Raw genomic sequence first — 20,533 nt, 5'->3', positions numbered from 1 at the left:
AAAAGGGACGCTAATAGTGTCTACTCTAGCCTGTAAGATACTATCAACTATAGTGGCAAATTATTTTGTAACAAAATGCACTTCTTTATTGGGTATTTCAATGGGGTAGAACATCCTCCGCCTACAACGGGTTAAGAAGAGCATAAGCTTTACTTGAATTGTGAAAGCGTTTTGAACTAAAAAGAAAGCAGGGTGTTTGTGAACTAGGACATTTTCCAGCTGTGCAAGAGTGGTTTTTTTCTTATCACTTAAGCTCTGGTTGTTTAAAAAGTAATGTTAAAAGTGTATGTAATTTTGATTATGGACTCTGTTTCAGGAATCAAATGGAAATGAATTCTTAAATAGTTTTGGAGCGGGTTAGCTTCTGAAATAAGCTTGTAGTTTTGAAGTGACTCTAGTTTGTGTGCAGTGTATGTAATCTGACAAAATCCCTTTGATTCAAAGGTGGAAGCCTGCAAGACTTAACTGTAACTTTTTAAGTGATATTAAATAAATGTAATCTCTTCCTTTGTAATCTCATACACATCCAACCTGCTAACTGGGGGTAAACACAGCTACTGAGGGGACAGTATCTGTAAGAGGAATCACTGTGAGAGAGAGTATGGCAAGCAATAATAAAGAAAGAGAAAAGGTAAGGAAAAAGCATCACTTCTGAACAGGTTGTATCTGCCAGGCTTAAACAGAAAGGCATTCTGGCAACCATGCTGAGACAAGAAGAAGGAAGATGAAAGAGGAGAAGCCTATTTAACCCAAACAAGTCTTGAACAGAATCCACACAGATTGCTTGCTATGCAGTTTTGTAATGACTCGTTAATAATACGGATTCCATACATCCTGTTTTCTCACAAACATATTTTTTGCTTCTGCCCTTAGGGGGCTCTCTGGGTGGATTTTAGTTAAGTGCAGACCTGTGTTAAATCCCTGTCAGACCAGCAGCTGAGGCTGCTTTAATACCAGGAGAGCCACAGTAACCAACAGCAAGCGCTGTATACTGCTGGCCGGTGGAAGGGCCTATGTTGTGGGGAGAGAAGACATGGAGGAGGCAAGCAGCGAGACACAGCAGCATCAAGAGTAGTAATGGTAGAGTGGTAGTGATAATAGCAGTACCCGCGCAAGCAGAATTGGAGGAGTCGAGCAGCTGCATCCAAGAGGTATTCAGTCTGAGTTTAGATCAATGGCACATTAATATGGGATTCTTGAGTAGGAAGGGATTTGGAATGGTAGGGTATGGTTTAGAAAGATTAGGGTTGCAGAAGAGTTTGTGGGGTGGCTTCTTGATTGTATGAGAGGAAGCTTGGGGATGAGGAGGAATTAAATAAAATTAGTTTAGGGCGAGAAGTTTAGGGTAAGAATAGGGATAGGAGGAAGACAGGACATTTGAGATGAACTGTTAAGAAGTGCTTAACAAAAATTGTGGCTGTGGCACTCTGGGCTGTGAACATACAAGTTTGAACTGCTTCAGATTCACAATGATAGTGACCTCAGATTTTCTGCATCCTGGACAAATGTTTTAAATTAAAAGGTAATGGTGTAAAAATGGCCTCTTCTTTTTTTCTACCATGCTAAAGAATCAGTTGATCAGCCATACTCATGAGGAAATCTTAGGGTACAGAGCTCAGACAGACCTGTTTTCCTCTGACATTGTCTTAAACTAGCCAGATTGGTGGTTGTATGGTGGTGTATGTGAACATGCTTTCTGCAGGAATCCCTAGTGTTACAAAATTTATTTATTTATTTAAATTAATTTAATTTATTTAATTAGAAGTCAAAGTCAATAAGCTACAAGGCTACTTTATCCTCTTTTTCTGTTAATGTTTATATTCTGCACTGCTGACAGAACTGGCAACTATGATGAAGAAAATTAGAAGCTGTTGACATGGATTAGTCATTTACAAAAGTTACTCTTAGCTGCGTAAGAAGCATCATGTCTCCAGTTCATATAAGTTGTTATAGTAGACAACTGGATATGTTGTTTATTATAGCAGCTGCCTAATAATAGCAGTAAAGTATTAGTCCTGAGAAATGCATGTTGGACAGAGGGGGCGATATGTTCTTTTTCACTGATGAACAGAATCCGTGCTTTAAAAGCATAAGGTTGTGTTGTACCTAAAGGCACAGAGCTAAAGAAAATGTCCGTTCTTAAAAACTTATTTAAAGACATTCTGATACACTTGAAAAAGCATGTTATTCGCTTCAAACATACTTGCAGCATGCTCCAGTCCAGGCCAAAAGTTAATGAGACCCCTGGAGCTATTATTGAGAAACTGTTCAAATGTTAAAAGGAAGTTAATACTGGTGTACCACAAGAAAATGTGTACCACAAGAAAATGGAAAAAAATGCCTTTTTGGAATACTTTTTGTATTTATTTATGCTCTTAACATGTCATACAAAATAAGGTGAAAATTAAGTGAATAGTCTTGAGCTAATGATAATTTTCATTTTGTCGTGTTGGGATTTTGCCTCTTAGCTCCTATGTGCGAAGGGATGGTGTTCTGTTTTAACAGCAAGAACTTACAAATTTCCTAGAGTCCCTATGAAAGAACAAACTAGAGAAAAGAAAGGGGAGGGAAGGAGCAAGAGTTTTCAACTCACACAGGGCAGAAAGAACCTGGATACCTTATGGCTTAAACTGCTGTTTTTCCTGTATTGCTGTAATACAATATATGCATTTCTATGCTGTTTGTTCAAGATTTTTTTTTTTTTCTGTCAGACTCTAAGGACCCACTTAGACTCCTCTTGTATTGTAGGCAGATATTTTTACTCTTAGAATTATTTGCTGTTTCAGATATCCTTCATTTTAAGACTTTCATTCTAATTGTTGCCTAATCCTATGACGTTTAAGTTCTATCCCTCAAATATTTCGCCAAGCTAAGTATATTCACAGTTTTTATTTTTATTTTTTTTCTTGATGGGGGAGTAATCAGTTTTTCCTTAGTATGCTTACTGAAATTAGTAAATGAAAAAATCTTTGGAATTGGGATAAAAAGTTCGCTAACACATACGCCTTATTTTGTAAATGTCTTTGCCCTTTGGCTTGCACATTTTTTTAGAAGATTCTGATCTATGTAGTTTGCAATCAGGCAGCTATATAGCCCCTATGCAGCTCATAATCCTTCTCTTCCTAACTGTACAAGTGTTCTTTCCAGGGTAAATATTTTCCTGGTTTATAAGACCTCCTAATTTCATGATTTGTTTTTCAAATCTGTTTTCCAATAATTGTATTTGATTTTAAAGCTATTTTGTACTTTTAGTGTTTACAATGAATAATGTTAGTGGAGTATCTCTGCCTTAATTGGGGAAAAATAAAAATTATGAATGCATAATTCTATTCTCTTTGTTCTAATTTTGCATTAGGTCATAAAAAATGGGTGGTTTGGGGTTTAATCTTTTAACCCTGTTCAAAAAAAAGTAGTAAAAATACCTCCTGGCCCAAAAGAACAACAGAAGTGCTTTGGATTCACCTTGTAAATGCTAAGCAGGCTATGTTGCTAGGTGTAAAAGTAAAGGAGAACAACTTATTTTTTTAAATTGCTCTATTTTAAAAAACTTTTTTTGCTTTAAAATTTCTTTTTTTTCCCCCACTAGAAAGATTTTTGTCAAAAATTCCCTGAATATTAGTTGTATGACAGAAGTAACATAAGCCAGATTTTCCTTTGTTTTAGAAACTGTAGAGAAGGAACTTGGTCTTCAATAAGCAGCTACACTTGTTTATTTTAAATGTCTCTTACTTGTGCAAATTAAGAGGAAGGAGAAGCTATTCATTTATGTCTTGTGAGCCTCCTGCTTACACTAGCAACACTGTAAGTCAGTTGATCTCAGACTGAACTTTTTTTTTACTTAAAAAGCTTTGTCATTTCTCTCCCTGGTAAAAGGTTCACTCTTAGAATCTAGATGGATTGGATCACAGAAAAGAAACTTTTGGCTAATGGTAATCAATGAAAGTAATTTGCCATTGGATCCATTCATCCCTTTTCGTCTGAGATGTGGTGGGTTGGCCCTGGCTAACAACCAAGCACCCACACAGATGCTCGCTCACTTCCTCCCCCCCCCAGTGAGATGGGGGAGAAGATAGGAGGAACAGGAGTGAGAAGACTCATGGGTTGAAATAAAGACAGGGAAATCACTTACCAAGTACTGTCGTGGGCAAAACAACTTGGGGAATTTAACTTAATTTATTGCCAGGTAGCATAAATGTTTAATTGCTGATTGGAGTATCGCGAAACAACAAAAAAGGACAAACATTTAAACATGCAGGAAAAACACCTTCCCTCCCACTTTCCCCACATCAACTTCAGATTCTTCTCTTCCACCTTCCTAGTCTCCACACCTTCACTCCAGACGTCTCCTCCTGCTGACTTACTGCTGCGGGTTGCACTCAGTCCCTTCAGCAATGGGTGGCACAGGAGGACGAAGTCAGCGCTTAGCCGTTTCCCTCTGCCACTCCTTGTTGCTCACTTTTTTCCTATCCTCTGGTGTAGGCCCTTCACAGGCCACAGTCCCTTTGGGCACGTACCTGCTCCAGTCTGGAGCACCTCCTACTGCTCTGGCCTTGTTCCCTCCTCCTCCTCCTCTCTCTCTCTCTGCCCTCCACCGCCCTTCTCTCTGTGTTCCTTCCCCCCAGCGTTTTTTGCCCTTTCTTAAATACGTTTCCCCAAGGTGCCCCCAGCTTGGCTGATGGGCTCAGCTGTGTCCTGTAGTGGGTCCATTGCAGACCTGGCTGGAACTGACTGTGTTTGGCACAGGGCTGTCCCTGGTCTCTTCTCGCAGAGGCCTCCCCTGCAGCCCCCCGCTGCCAACACATTGACACCTACATCCAAAACATTACCATGAAAAAGTGGTGTTGGTTTCAGTAGCTTGGTAAACTGAGATAATCCAAATGCAGATACAAGTGAAATTTTGTTTTGATAAACATGGGAGGTGTGGTTTTTTCTTACACTCTAATACTTTTTCTAATACATGTTCTTTCTAATAGTGTTTCTGGGAAAGAACACAAAGGTGGGACGTAAGTAATAGTCCAGTCCACCATCAAGGTAGGATTTATTTCATGTAACTTTATTCCTTTTGTATACATCTAGTCTAAACTAGGTGTTTAGGCTCTCTTTCTAGTCTGCGGAAAAAGATCACGAGCATCACTTCCAACATTTCATTATAGCAATCTTAAGAGATGAATCATCCTCTTAAGGTGCCTGTCTCTTCCTATTAATTAGAGAGGAAGCCTAGATAATTAGCTCAGACTAAATGCATAACTTGAAGATTAATAAATTCAGATGGATTGGTTTGCACCATGAGTGCCTAGTTGATATGGGCCATCTAGGCATTTTACTTCTACATGGGTAAAATTAATATTGGCTGAATGCAGCCTTTTCTCAATTTTTGTATCTGGTACAATCAGCTGTACTGAGAGCCCTTGAGTGTTACCATAATACAAGTATAAATAACAATAGAGCTGTTTTAAAAATAATAATCCCACACTTTGAGAGCAAATTAATGTAAATGCAACTTCTCTTTTCTTTAAATGAAACATCCTTTTGGAAATAGTATAACATACTGGATCATTTTATTGATGTGCTACTTGCTAGCTTTATGTAGCTAAGAAAAATTAACTGGCCATTTCACTGCAATTTCTCTGGTAAACAACTCTGACTAGAAAAGTGGTTGTAGATAGAGGAATATTATGTTATAAAATCCAAAGCTTTGATCTTGACAGACTCCAGAGGATGCCAGTGAGTAACTCAGGGGAGAAAGATGTTTTTTGGGGGGTTTTGAGGTTAGTTGGTTTTTTCCCTCTTGTTAGGTTTCATGTTTTCCTCTAATAGGCATTTAAAAACTACCATTTCAGTGAAAAAGGCTTAGAAACTGCTTTCAAATTGGATGAAATTAAAATCTAGTGTTAAGTGGTTGGTCATTTGTCTTACTGTCCCTCCAAAGACTTACAGCAGGACTTACATACCAACCTTCACATCTGTGCGCTATCCCTGTGAAGGCAGTGTATTGGTGTTTAGTGTCTTAGTCCAATGTTACATATAATTAGACTTGTTTTTTTCCTTTTTAAACATTTTTGTGGACTATTACTTTGAATATGAATGGAAACTCAGAAGAGACCAGTTTGGCTACAGTTGGGTAAAGGTGAGGAGACTGTAACCAGTCAATGAGATGAAGCTATGGTCTATATGTTGGTGCAATTCAAATGGACTTAATGAAACTCTTCTGTTAATTCCACGTGTAAGACTCACAGTCCTGCAGAGCTGTACAGTCTTTATCTGCTTCTTATCATAAAAACAGAAGTAGTTTTAGTCACACAATTTCTTGTTCCTCATGTTCATTTGACACTCTTGAAAAAGGCAATATCAAAAATAATCATTTCACACATCATCTAGCTCTGGTATATTAAGAAAAACCCTTACTCGACGGCTTTCAAAACTATTAATTAAGCTAGATATCATGGATGGGTTTAGCTAAGCCCTCAAAGTATGTAAGCAAGTGTCATATTACATTGGTTAATATAGCGTTGTAAAGTTCTTACTCTAACAGGCATGCACGTTAAAACGGATACTTAATAATAGCATATGTCAACAGTTTTACACATTGTCAGTCAGTGTCATGTAATATTTACTGAGGTTGATAAGGATTTCAGAAATGAAGCTTTTTCATCCATCTCATCTTTCTGTTCCATCAACATCTAATGGTAATTTTTTTATATATTTACGCTAAACACAAAATGTATGCAGAGAGAAACAGACCTAAAATCCTTGTGAAGTGGTGAACTGTAAAGACAGAGCGGAGCTGCATCCTTCATACATGCTCACACATTTTAATAATGTGCAATTACTGAATCTGAAAGATTTCTCTTAATTGTTTAGAACACTTGTCTGTGGTTTCAAGGAAGGGACATGACATAGTCACTAGTAGTTACGATTTTTTTTTTTTAAATGAAAAGATTTTTCTCTTTCAGTGTGGTGCATAACTGGTAATTAGGATGACTACCTGTGTTATCTTATGATTCTCCTTTGCTATATTGCTGACCAGAGCCCATATTCAAAATTAAATTTCTAATGAGCATTTAGCTAACAGAAGGAATATTGTGAAACAGTAATCATGGAAAAGAGTATATGCTCTAATATGTGTATGTAATTATACAGAGTTTTTATTACAAATAAAATAATGGGATTCTATCACAAAAGATAATCTTATCTTCCATTCAGGTTATAATATACTACCAGAAATAATGTTTATTATTTATTCATACTGCCATTAAGTTCTGTAATTTAGTTGAGATGAATCTAGCAAATTCTTGAGAGACCATTTTAAAAAGATACTTAAATTGAACTTATATCTGATGGAGGCTGTGTGGCTTCATCTCCGTTTGATTCAGACCCCGTTATTAATCATGCTTGAACAAGAAACATGATTATTTGTTCTGCTGCTTTTCCCAGCTCATGTTAAGTGAAATTTCTGTCTTAGAATGAGAAAACCTTTAATAAATTAAATACAGATTTTCATTTATGTACGTAGTTACCTCAAGATGCATATTGAAATCTAATGGCACTTTTCAGAAAAGAATTCCAGCTTTTTTACTAGCACAGATATCAGTTTACAGATACAGACAGACCCAGCCCTCTCTGCCCACGCCGTGAGAGGGCTGAATGCAAATCAGTTCCAACCTGGAAAACAAATAGTCGTCCTAATCTGGCACTGAATTTGAAGTGCCTAACCAATAGGTAGGATGGAATATTCCTGTGTCACTTAGGCTTTTCCAGAAAAAAAAAAAAAAAACAACAACTAATAAGCACGTCAAATGTGCCTGGACCTGAGGAAATGGGAGGAGCACGTCTGGCTCTCGGGACTGGAGAGGATTCTGAGAAGGTATCTTACCAGGAAGGAGGAGAAATAGCAAAATATTGAAAAATCAGCATTAAGAAATAGTGAGTTTACACTATAAAAATAAATATTAGAAGCAATAATATTACTGAGATTGAGTTACCAGTCATCAATTAGGATGCCATAACTGACTTTTTGCATGGTCTTAGCTTGTTGCAAATGCAAAGTAATGTTTGTCTAAATGAATTGGCATTAGGACCAGGCCAAAAGTGTATGGTTTTACTTCTCTTTTCATGGTCATATGACATAAAAGATGCAACAGATATGACTGACTTGTAAGAGAGGAATTAATTGAGAGATTTGAATGAATCTTAAGCGGATATCAGAAAATTATTAATAGTATATAATATTACTTTACCATTTGTTACAATTTAAAAACTTACTTTTTTGTTTCTCATGAAACTGAGGAAATTTCTCTTTGCAGAATCTTATGGAGGGCAGGGTTGTCTTCTAGTTTGTTTACAGTGTGATTTTTATGACTCTTAGGGAAATTTTTGGAGTTCTGACATTCAGTTAAGCAAGGTAAAATCTTCTTTTTTTCTTTTCTTTTGCTTACCGCTTAGGGATAGCACAGCATTTTTTAATGAGGTGAATATCTTTCCATGTTGCTTATTTCATCAGCAAATACTATACCTTCAAGGATAAAGTATATTAAGCATTTTCTCAAAGGGTTCTGTTATATTAAAAGAGTAGATTAGAGATAAATTGCTTAATCAAACAATAAAAATGCTGGGATGATTCAGTTGGGAAGGGGGCTTTGAAAGAGTTTCATACCATCATTCTTGTAAGGGATGCATGTGTCTGTAGTAATCAGGATAAGGATGAAACAACTAGCCATATCTTGAGCCAATTAGCCTGGGGGCGGGGGGGGGGAAATAACTCTTCGGCTTCTGTATGATCTGCCAACATTTTTTAATGTAGAAAACTAAAACTTAAAAGAAGTGTTTGGTAAATTCATATGAAATATCAACAAATCGTGGATTATATCTATTATTTGTTTTCATCCTTTTGTCCTGACATATTTATACTTAAGTTGTTTTAATACAAATAAAAAATATATATATTAGAATCCCAATAATGTAATTTGGAGATACGTAGAAAAAGTAGGATATGTGTGTATATACACCCACATGCACGTGCAGACGTGTATATCAACACATCTATGTATGTATGCATGTATATATGTTCATATATGATGATTAAAGTATTGTAGTTTGAAATAGCATGTATGAAATTCGAATTCTTATGTGGCTCTTGTAGGAAATCAAGCACCTTCTTAAATCTACTCAACAGCCACCTGGGGAAGGAGGTACTATTATTCCTATTATACCACAGGAAAAGTGAAGCAGGGATTAAAAATTGCACTTATGTGTCCTACACGCAGTTAAGGAAAAATGTTGCCATCTGAATCTAGAACATAGGCCTTCAAAGCTGAAGCCTACTGCAGGAACATCTAAAGGATGTTGTAGAAGTAAAACAAAAATAAAGAAAATTGGGACAATGCAAAAAAAAAAAAAGTTACTTGGTTCAAAATGGACTAAAACAATTCATGAAGGTAAAAAGATCCATGGGGACCTATTGAATACAGTGCTCTCCTGTCTAAAATACCATAAATACTGACTGCCAAAAGCTAGAAGGGCACAGTAGTAAAAGCATATACTTGCCAAGTTTCTTGTATTCTTTCCTTAAGCATTTGGATTGGCTGCTTTTGGAGACCAAATACTAAGTTAAGGGAAAGCTTCATCTGATTTGGTGCAATCATTTTCATGTTAGGTCTGCACATGCCTGTCTTTTCACCATTAAAAATCCTGGTGTGACACAGGCGAGCCTCAGCATTCTCAGACCTTCACTCTTCTCACGTCCTTCCCTCTTTACTCCTCCGTAATTCTTTGCTGTTGTCTGTTCCACTCAATTTCATCTATCCAATTTTTCTTGCTTTCCAAGCACATCCCTTCAGGATGCATGAAAGTCTGCTGCAGAAAGAGTACACCAGAGAAATCAGAATTGTTTGAATTATTTTTTTTTCCCTGTTTCCTTGTTGATTTCACTTCAGGGACATGGTATCAAGTGGAGGCAAGTAGCCCAATGCAGGAGTGTGTCTACAGATACTCCTTCAGTCTGAAGGAGTATCCAGAAATATTGTATCAGAGACATCTTTCAATAACATTTCTTTCAATAACATCTTTCAATAACATTGCCGACCTGACGTACTCTCTAGAGAGGTGTGCTGCTTACCGGGGGCTCGTATCAGGGATGTATCACCAAGAGACTACCAAGCCTCGTACAGTCCACTGACTATTATCCGCTGCTGCTGTTTCATGTGGGCACCAGTGACACAGCCAGGAACAGTCTGAGGACTATCAAGAAGGACTACAGAGCCCTGGGAGTGGTGGTAAGGGACTCGGGAGCACAGGTAGTTCTTTCATCAATCCTGCCGGTCAAAGGGAAGGGGTTTGAAACGGCCAGTCGAATCTGGCGAGTCAACAAATGGTTACGGGACTGGTGTCACAGCCAGGCATTCGGCTACTTAGACCATGGGACTCGCTTTGAGAAACCTGGTCTGCTAGGGGCTGACGGGGTCCATCTGTCAGAGAAGGGGAAGAGCATCTTCGGTCATAGGCTTGCTGAGCTGGTGAAGAGGGCTTTAAACTAGAGATGCTGGGGAAGGGGAACCTCAATCCATCCCACTCCTACCAGTTTGATGCCAGGGCCAGCAATAGATGCCCAGAGCCTGGAGACGGAACACAGGTCAGCAGGAGAGCGCCTGAAGAGCAGCACAAAGGAACTCCAGCCAGTAAGACAGCTTCATCGGGGGCCCAACTTAAATGCCTCTATGCAAACGCACGTAGCATGGGGAATAAACAAGAGCAGTTAGAGACGTGCGCACGCCTGCAGGACTACAACCTTATTGGCATCACGGAGACGTGGTAGGATGGCTCCTATGACTGGAGTGTTGGGATGGAGGGATACAGGCTTTTTAGGAAGGACAGGCAGGGGAGACAAGGAGGGGGTGTCACCCTCTATGTCAATGACCAGCTGGAGTGCATGGAGCTCTGCCTGGGGATGGATGAGGAGCTGACCAAGGGCTTGTGGGTCAGGATTAAAGGGAGGGCAAGGACAGGTGACATTACGGTGGGGGTCTGCTACAGGCTACCTGACCAGGAAGACCAAGCGGATGAGGCCCTCTATAGACAGAGAGGAGCAGCCTCACGCTCACAAGCCCTGGTCCTCATGGGGGACTTCAACCACCCTGATATCTGTTGGAGGGACAACACAGCAGGGCATAAGCAATCCAGGAGGTTCCTGGAATGCATCGATGATAACTTCCTTCTCCAAGTGGTAGAGGAGCCAACGAGGAGAGGTGCTATGCTGGACCTTGTTCTCACCAGCAAGGAGGCCCTGGTGGGGAATGTGAAGCTCAAGGGCAGCCTGGGCTGCAGTGACCAAAAGATGGTGGAGTTCAAGATCCTGAGGGCACCGAGGAGGGCGCACAGCAAGCTCACTACCCTGGACTTCTGGACAGCGGACTTTGGCCTCTTCAGGGACCTGCTTGGTAGAGTGCCATGGGACAAAGCCCTGGAGGGAAGAGGGGCCCAAGAAAGCTGGGTAATATTCAAGGATCACCTCCTCCAAGCTCAGGAGCGATGCATCCCAACAAAGAGGAAGTCAGGCAAAAAAACCAGGAGGCCTTCATGGATGAACAAGGAGCTCCTGGACAAACTCAAACACAAAAAGGAAGCCTACAGAAGGTGGAAGCAAGGACAGGTAGCCTGGGAGGAATACAGAGAAATTGTCGGAGCAGCCAGGGATCAGGTTAGGAAAGCTAAAGCCCTGATAGAATTAAATCTGGCCAGGGACATCAAGGGCAACAAGAAAAGATTCTATAGGTACGTTGGTGATAAAAGGAAGACAAGGGAAAATGTGGGCCCTCTCTGGAATGAAACGGGAGACCTGGTTACCCAGGATATGGAGAAGGCGGAGGTCCTCAATGACTTTTTTGCCTTAGTCTTCACCAGCAGGTGCTCAAGCCACACCACCCAAGTCACAGGAGGCAAAGACAGAGACTGGGAGAATGAAAAGCTGCCCACTGTAGGAGATCAGGTTCGAGACCTTCTAAGGAACCTGAAGGTGCACAAGTCCATGGGACCTGATGAGATACACTGAAAGAGTTGCAGTCAACGGCTCGATGTCCAAGTAGAGACCAGTGGATGAGTGGCATTCCTCAGGGGTTGGTATTGGGATCGGCACTGTTTAACATCTTTCTCGGCGACATAGACAGTGGGATTGAGTGCACCCTCAGCAAGTTTGCCAATGACACCAAGCTGTGTGGTGCGGTCAACATGCTGGAGGGAAGGGATGCCATCCAGAGGGGCCTTGACAGGCTTGAGAGGTGGGCCCATGTGAATGTCATAAAGTTCAACAAGGCTAAGTGCAAGCTCCTGCCCGTGGGTTGGGGCAATCCCAAGCACAAACACAGGCAGTGCAGAGAATGGATTGAGAGCAGCCCTGAGGAGAACAACTTGGGGGTGTTGGTTGATGAGAAGCTCAACAAAAGCTGGCAATGTGTGCTTGCAGCCCAGAAAGCCAACTATATCCTGGGCTGCATCAAAAGAAGCATGAGCAGCAGGTTGAGGGAGGTGATTCTGCCCCTCTACTCTGCTCTGGTGAGACCCCACCTGGAGTACTGTGTCCAGCTCTGGGGCCCCCAGCATAAGAAGGACATGGACCTGTTAGAGCAGGTCCAGAGGAGGGCCACAAAGATGATCAGAGGGCTGGAGCACCTCTCCTATGAAGACAGGCTGAGAGAGTTTGGGCTCTTCAGGTTGGAGAAGAGAAGGCTCCAGGGAGACCTTATAGCAGCCTTCCAGTACCTGAAGGGGGCCTACAAGAAAGCTGGAGAGGGACATTTTACAAGGGCGTGTAGTGATAGGACAAGGGGTAATGGCTTTAAACTGAAAGAGGGTAGATTTAGATTAGCTATAAGGAAGAAATTCTTCACTATGAGGTTGGCGAGGCACTGGAACAGGTTGCCCAGAGAAGTTGTGGATGGCCCTTCCCTGGAAGTGTTCAAGGCCAGGTTGGATGGGGCTTTGAGCAACCTGGGGTAGTGGTCCATGGCAGGGGGGGTGGAACTAGATGATCTTTAAGGTCCCTTCCAACCCAAACCATTCTATGAATAACTTTTTTTTTTGTTGATTTGCAAAATGAGAAATGAAGGTACTAAATGAGGCTGACTTCTCCAGGAATAGATCCAGACAATAAGAGATTTTCAGCCTTTGCAATGATCCAGTTGATACTGGGCACAGCTATTGTTAATTTTGCTGTGTAGATTTCTTTAAAAATATTATATGAAGAGGCTATATAACATATAGCGCAGAAGATTTTAAACATTGACCAAGGTGACTAATTTTCTTAGGTATTCTGTTGAGTAGGTTATTTTCCTGCTGATCTTGTCTCTACACAGAAGAAATTGTTTTAAAATTCAGATAAATTATAGTCAGTTAATTTCTAAGATATTCCACTCATTTTTTAGATTTCTTTCATTCTGGAAAATAAAATACAGCTACTACTGTGGTTTCCAACAGTAACTTTGCTCAGTAAAAGGAAAATTAATTTGCTCTGTTCATTAGTGGCTAAAGACCCTACACATATTCAAAAAGACTACTCTCCATAGCTCCACACCTTCGAATTAAAACACAATGTTTTGCTTGGACCAGTTGAGTTAAATCTTGGAATTACTGTTTGTAAAACTTGCAAAACAGTTAGCTTTGTGCCTTTAAAATGACGGTTTTATTAGTGGCAGGAGTGTATATTTATAGGTTTTATTCAGACAATGTGAAGCTATCGCAGAGGCTTACGAAATCAAATTAGGCAGGTGATTTTTCAAAAATAAACTTTATTTAAACCAAAATTGTTTAAGAGAAAACTAGCTAGAAATGAGGCGTCAACACTCCGACAACATCAGTAAACCACAGGTTCAGGATGGTGTACAAGTAATTAGTACTGCACAGCCAGCTTTAGAAATGAGGATCCAAAATGTGCACAGTCACTCACCTATAAGATGAGGGCTCTCAACCTCGAGGAGTTTCCTTGGGCAGCATCCTGACCCAAGCTGAGAGTCCCCGACTGCAGACCTGCTGCTCCGAGGAGGACCGACTCAACTTGCACTCCGCGGGGCTCCATTTATACCCTAGTTGAATCTGATCTGTGGTCAGTTCTAATTGGCTGAGAGCCTTGACTTTCTTACTCCTTGCCTGAGGTGTATACGTGACCATTATTACTGGCCCAAAGTGTGTACGTGATGGTCAGCACTCGCCACTGTACGGGTGGGAAAGTAAGGGTGCAAAAAGTAAGGACCCAGTGGTCTTAATGCCCCCAGTCTTTATCAGGGCAGGTGCACCTGCCACAGAAGCTTACAGCAAAATTGAGGGCACTCAGTAATTCTGTGAAATAAATGTGCACGTCCTGTGAGCATCCATGCGACTCTATATATAATGTCACCAACATATATGTCACCTGTTTCAACATCCCTATTACCATGGTCCTTGAGACCCTCGCAGTCTGAACAGTGGAGTAGGAACGTAAGATACAGCAGCAGGTTGCTCCTATCCTATGGGTCAGTGTGTTAGTTGTTCTCTTGCAATGCATGGGAAGCAATTCACACTTGTTTATCCTTTCAGGGAAGAAAGGTAAAGCTACTGCACAGATTAAAAGCCTGCACTGTGGCAGGTGCTACACAGCTTCATTAGTATGGTAATTTGATGAAGCGTTGGTTAGGTGCATCCCACCAAGCAGAACGTGGTTAGTGTTTCAGTCTTGGTTTGTCATGGTTTAACCCCAGCTGACAACTAAGCACCACCCAGCCGCTCACTCACTCCCCCCGTCATGGGATGGGGGAGAGAATCGGAAGACTAAAGGTGAGAAAACTTGTGGGTTGAGATAAAAACAGTTTAATAAGTAAAGCAAAAGCTGCGCGTGCAAGCAAAGCAAAACAAGGAATTCATTCACTGCTTCCCATCGGCAGGCAGGTGTTCAGCCATCTCCAGGAAAGCAGGGCTCCATCACGCGTAACGGTTACTTGGGAAGACAAACACCACCACTCTGAATGTCCCCCCCTTCCTCCTTCTTCCCCCAGGTTTATATGCTGAGCATGACGTCGTATGGTATGGAATATCCCTTTAGTCCGTTGGGGTCAACTGTTCTGGCTGTGTCATAGAATCATAGAATCATTGAGGTTGGAAAAGACCTCTAAGATCATCGAGTCCAACCGTCAACCCAACACCACCACACACTAAACCATGTCCCTAAGCGCCTCATCTACTCATCTTTTAAATACCTCCAGGGATGGGGACTCAACCACTTCCCTGGGCAGCCTCTTCCAATGTTTAACCACTCTTTCAGTAAAGACATTTTTCCTCACGTCCAAGCTAAACCTCCCCTGGCGTAACTTGAGGCCATTTCCTCTCGTCCCATCGCTTGTTACTTGGGAGAAGAGACCGACACCCACCTCGCTACAACCTCCTTTCAGGGAGTTGTAGAGAGCGATGAGGTCTCCCCTCAGCCTCCTTTTCTGCAGGCTAAACAACCCCAGTTCCCTCAGCTGCTCCCCACAGGACTTGCTCTCCAGACCCCTCACCAGCCTCGTTGCCCTTCTCTGGACACGCTCCAGCACCTCAACGTCCTTCTTGTAGTGAGGGGCCCAAAACTGAACACAGTATTCGAGGTGCGGCCTCACCAGTGCTGAGTACAGGGGCACCATCACTTCCCTACTCCTGCTGGCCACACGATTACTGATACAGGCCAGGATGCCATTGGCCTTCTTGGCCGCCTGGGCACACTGCCGGCTCATGTTCAGCCGGCTGTCGACCAACACCCCCAGGTCCTTCTCTGCTGGGCAGCTTTCCAGCCACTCTTCCCCAAGCCTGTAGCGCTGCATGGGGTTGTTGTGGCCAAAGTGCAGGACCCGGCACTTGGCCTTGTTGAACCTCATACAGTTGGCCTCGGCCCATCGATCCAGCCTGTCCAGGTCCCTCTGCAGAGCCTTCCTACCCTCGAGTAGATCAACGCTCCCGCCCAACTTGGTGTCGCCTGCAAACTTACTGAGGGTGCACTCAATCCCCTCATCCAGATCATTGATAAAGAGATTGAACAAGACCGGCCCCAGTACTGAGCCCTGGGGAACACCGCTCGTGACCGGCCGCCAGCTGGATGTAACTCCATTCACCACAACTCTCTGGGCCCGGCCGTCCAGCCAGTTTTTGACCCAGCGCAGAGTCCACCTGTCTAAGCCATGAGCCGCCAGCTTCTCTAGGAGAATGCTGTGGGAGACGGTGTCAAAGGCCTTGCTGAAGTCCAGGTAGACCACATCCACAGCCTTTCCCTCACCCACTAGGTGGGTCACCTGGTCATAGAAGGAGATCAGGTTGGTCAAGCAGGACCTGCCTCTCATGAACCCGTGCTGTCTGGGCCTGATCCCCTGGTTGTCCCGCTCATGCCTTGTGAGCGCCCTCAAGATGAACCGCTCCATAATCTTCCCCGGCACCGAGGTCAGGCTGACAGGCCTGTAGTTCCCCGGATCCTCCTTCCAGCCCTTCTTGTAGATGGGCATCACATTGGCAAGCCTCCAGTCATCCGGGACCTCCCCTGTTAACCAGGACTGCTGATAAATGATGGAGGGTGGCTTAGTGAGCTCCTCTACCAGCTCCCTCAGCACTCTTGGGTGGATCCCATCCGGCCCCATAGACTTGTGAGCATCCAGGTGGCGTAGCAGGTCATTGACTGCTTCCTCTTGGATTATGGGGGGTTCATCCTGCTCGCCGTCCCTGTCTTCCAGCTCGGGGGGCCAAGTACCCTGAGGATAACTGGTCTGCCTGTTAAAGACTGAGGCAAAGAAGGCATTGAGTACCTCAGCCTTTTCCTCATCCTCGGTGACAATGTTCCCCCCCGCATCCAATAAAGGATGGAGATTCTCCTTGGCTCTCTTCTTGTCATTAATATATTTGTAAAAACTTTTTTTGTTGTCTTTAACGACAGCGGCCAGATTGCGTTCTAGCTGGGCTTTTGCCTTTCTCATTTCCTCTCTGCACAACCTAACGAGATCCCTGTACTCTTCTTGAGTCGCCTGCCCCTTCTTCCACAAGTGGTAAACTCTCCTTTTTTTCCTGAGTCCCAGCAAGAGCTCCCTGTTCAGCCAGGCTGGTCGTCTTCCCCGCCCAGCTTCTTGTGCACCTCCAGTCTACTCGCTGGTGGGGTGGGGTGAGAAGCAGAGAAGGCCTTGACTCTGTACAAGCACTGCTCAGCAGTAACAAAAACATCCCTGTGTTATCCACACTGTTTTCAGCACAAATCCAAAACACAGCCCCATACTAGCTGCTGTGAAGAAAATTAACTCTCCCAGCCAAACCCAGTGCATTCTTAAAGTTTGTGTATGTATTTTTCATGTCTGAAATGAAGTAGTTTCCTTCCCATGAGGTAAACCAGGTAATGATCTGTTGCCACAGTAATAAGGCTGGGATCTTCAGGTGTTGTCAGCTGAAGTCTAAACCAGAACTGTTGTCATCAAAGTGAGGTCAATGGGTCATAAAGTGTATGTTAAGCAGTAAAAATCAGCTAATATTATTATTAGTGTTTTATCTGTATGTGAACAAGCACTGAAAGAGTTTAAATCCTCTTTGCACCTGTACTTTCTGACAGAATGGCAATAATGAAGGTTGGGAATCAGAAGTCCCAGTCTGTCTTGGTTGATCCCCACTATCTTGATCTGTACTAGCTTGTGTCAGTCCCATGTCTTATCTGCGCAGGCTCTTCTTTCCAATCAGTTCCCTTCATCTTCCTTAATCATAACTCCTCAGTTCTTTCATCCCAGACACTCCCAGTTCTCTCACCTCTTTTCCTTGATTTGTTTTCCTATTCACTGTCATACTATCCCTTCCAGTTTCTTAAACCCTCTACCATTTCAATTCTCATTCCAACTGGGTCTCAAGCTTCCCTTCTTGCTCTTTATTCAAGTCAGTGCAAGCTCTTCCAGTTCTGACTACTTCGTCTTTGCTACAGATACTTTTACCCACCACACCTCACTGATTTAAGAATCTGTGTTTCTTGATGTCTAGTCTCTTTGTACCAGCTCTTCCAGTTCTGGCTTCTTTATCTTCTCTCCAGCTACTTTTATCTACCATAACTCGCTGATTTACAAGTTTTTTCTTTCTTGACCTGCTGTCCCCATTCTCTCTGGAAGTTCTTGTTTCTAGTTCCTTTGCCTACTCTTTCACTTTCAAATTTCTACCTCAGTCTTGGTTTCCTCCGCTTTCCTTCTTGTCCCAGCAAGACACCTGCACATCCAGAGTGCAGGTGTGACTCATGTCTCATCTGCATTTGAAAAAGGCTGCCTGCATCCAGAAAAGGTGGGAGTATTACTAGGGGCAAAAGAGAGACAGTCTCTGTTCGTTTTTTGATGTGTATACCTGGCACAGTCCATCACAGCCTAGAGACACTCAATTTCAGCCAGGGCATAGTCAATGCAGTTTAAAACAGAGATATGACAAGTTGCTGTTTAGGTAAAATAGTATTCATAGCATGCACATCTGCAATAGACTGTACTTTTGTCATAAAAGCATATAGTGGTGTGTAGTATTGTGTACAATACATTGTTCTTCCTGTTTTAAGTTGGATATAGCATGAGCTTTGTTTATAGAACATTGTGATAGGATATCAAATATTTTTACATAATTTTGCTATAGGCCCTGATATTTAAAAAGTTTATAAAGAGCTTTTTCTTAAACATTCCTTTCAATAATTTGGCAGTGCATCTCTTCATCCCCTTTGCCATAATACTCATTCCTGTCAAGAAACTCCAGCAGATTTTTTTTTTTTTCCCTTGCTGAAGAGAAAATGCTGAAAATACTTCAGTAGCAGAATTGATGAACTTTTTTTCTGCAATGAACCTTGGAAATTTTGGTCTTAAATGATTTTAGTTTCTGTGTTCCTCAAATCAAATTTATAGCTAAAGAAAAAAAAAAAAGCCTTATTTGCTCTTATGATTTACTGCTGTGTAGTGCATCTGTGTATGCAAAAGTATTGTCACTAAGGTTGTCACTGGTTCTTTGTTTGTCATTATTTAAAGGCTTCATCTGTGTAAAGGTGTGGAAGGAAAGATTAGCTATGTACTAAAAGATGCATGTTTATTTTTAAAAAATATGACAGAGAAAATAATAAGCCTCTTGAGAAAAAAAAGTCAAATAAAAACATACAATCTAATTTTCTTTTTCTCTTCTACTATACAATCCGGGGCAATAATAGGTTTAGATTAAATTAACAGTCAAATGAAAAAAAAGGTCTTTATCTATTATGTTTTCCACCTGTTCTTACACACCAGGAAGAAGATGAGACTCCTTTTATTTGTAATAATTTGCCAGTGTGCCATAAACAGTGTCGATACCCACCATGCTTCAAATCCCAATGTCATTTTACTGATGGCTGATGATCTTGGTATTGGAGACCTTGGATGTTATGGGAACAGAACCTTAAGGTATGATGATACATTTGGGAGAGTCATAGCTTTATTTTTTTTTTTTATTTAGTTATTTTTTTTTAAATTTAGTTTTTTATATTTTAGTTTTTTAGATTTGTAAAGTTAAAAACACCAAAACATTCAGAGATTTGATTAGATTCTTTATAAGTAACCAAAGTTAACCACCTTTCCAGAGAACAGAATAGTCGATCTTTGTTTTCTTTTCTTAATAAGAAAAAAAGACTTTTCTGAGGTATTTATCCTGCTGAAAAGTTGCATCATAAAGAGAGAATTGAGCAACCAACCAAATAAGAGTAGGTCTAGAGAAGCAAAGTATAATCAACAATTTTTTTTCAAAATATACATGACAGAAATACTATGAATAAAGCATATTTTGAAGCACTCGTGATTTGAGACACGCTTGTCACTAACCAACTGGAAATAAAGTGCTGATTTTTTCCTTCATTTATCTTCATGCTTCAGTCAATAAATTCATTAAAATAAATGTTAATATATCTGAGTAATTCAGCAGTGTTCCCCAGTATGATCCTTACTACCAGCTTAGGTATGATGGCTGTGTAAACAGCACAGGTTGTACGTAGTCATTGTGTTTCAGTGGTGCAAAGTCTTTGATCAAGTTAAATACAACACTCAGACTAAAAGCACCGTCCTGTCAAATGTTAAATACTCTTGCTCCTGCTGAAGTTTGTTGGAAGTAAAAACTCCTCATAACTCAAACTCAACAAAAATCACTCAAGTTACGGCTTCTAGTTTTAAACAGGAAAAAAAATATACAACACTGTTGCTTGGATCACTCCCCTCCCAAGACCAGAATTCCTCCAAGATCTATGTTCTCTCATGTGACAATTCAGAATTAGATCTTTGGAGTACGAAGAAATTCCACCATACTGCTAGTTATCAGTAGGTGATGTTATAGATAGCAAAGAAGGCTGAGGATAATTAATGTTTCTGACTCTTCAGACTTAGATGATGGGAGCACTAGTGTGCCTTGAGGTCATGGTCATTAATATCCCAGGTCAGGGACCTATTGGAGCGTGCTGCAGTTCCTGACCAGTCTGTATTCCTAGTTTTCTTTCTGTAGAACCAAGGGCACATGACTTCTTCCTCCAGGAACCAATTTTCATCTG

At 41.5% G+C, this 20,533-nt stretch overlaps 1 protein-coding gene across 4 annotated transcripts in view; it reads left to right on the top strand.

Moving 5' to 3' along the window:
• The window catches only part of STS (steroid sulfatase), a 124,858-nt gene that overhangs the window by 11,296 nt on the left and 93,029 nt on the right, over positions 1 to 20,533 (top strand). For all 4 annotated transcript variants that reach the window (XM_076357989.1, XM_076357973.1, XM_076357981.1 and 1 more), the window contains one exon: positions 19,251 to 19,403. In XM_076357989.1, coding sequence (XP_076214104.1) covers positions 19,258 to 19,403 — 146 coding nt within the window. In that variant the 5' untranslated portion in view covers positions 19,251 to 19,257. The remainder of the gene's footprint in view (positions 1 to 19,250; positions 19,404 to 20,533) is intronic.

This window comes from Aptenodytes patagonicus, chromosome 1, assembly GCF_965638725.1.
Source record: "Aptenodytes patagonicus chromosome 1, bAptPat1.pri.cur, whole genome shotgun sequence".
Taxonomy (NCBI): Eukaryota; Metazoa; Chordata; class Aves; order Sphenisciformes; family Spheniscidae; genus Aptenodytes; species Aptenodytes patagonicus.
Note: the sequence above shows the minus strand (reverse complement) of the source record. Positions and strands in the feature narration are given on the sequence as shown.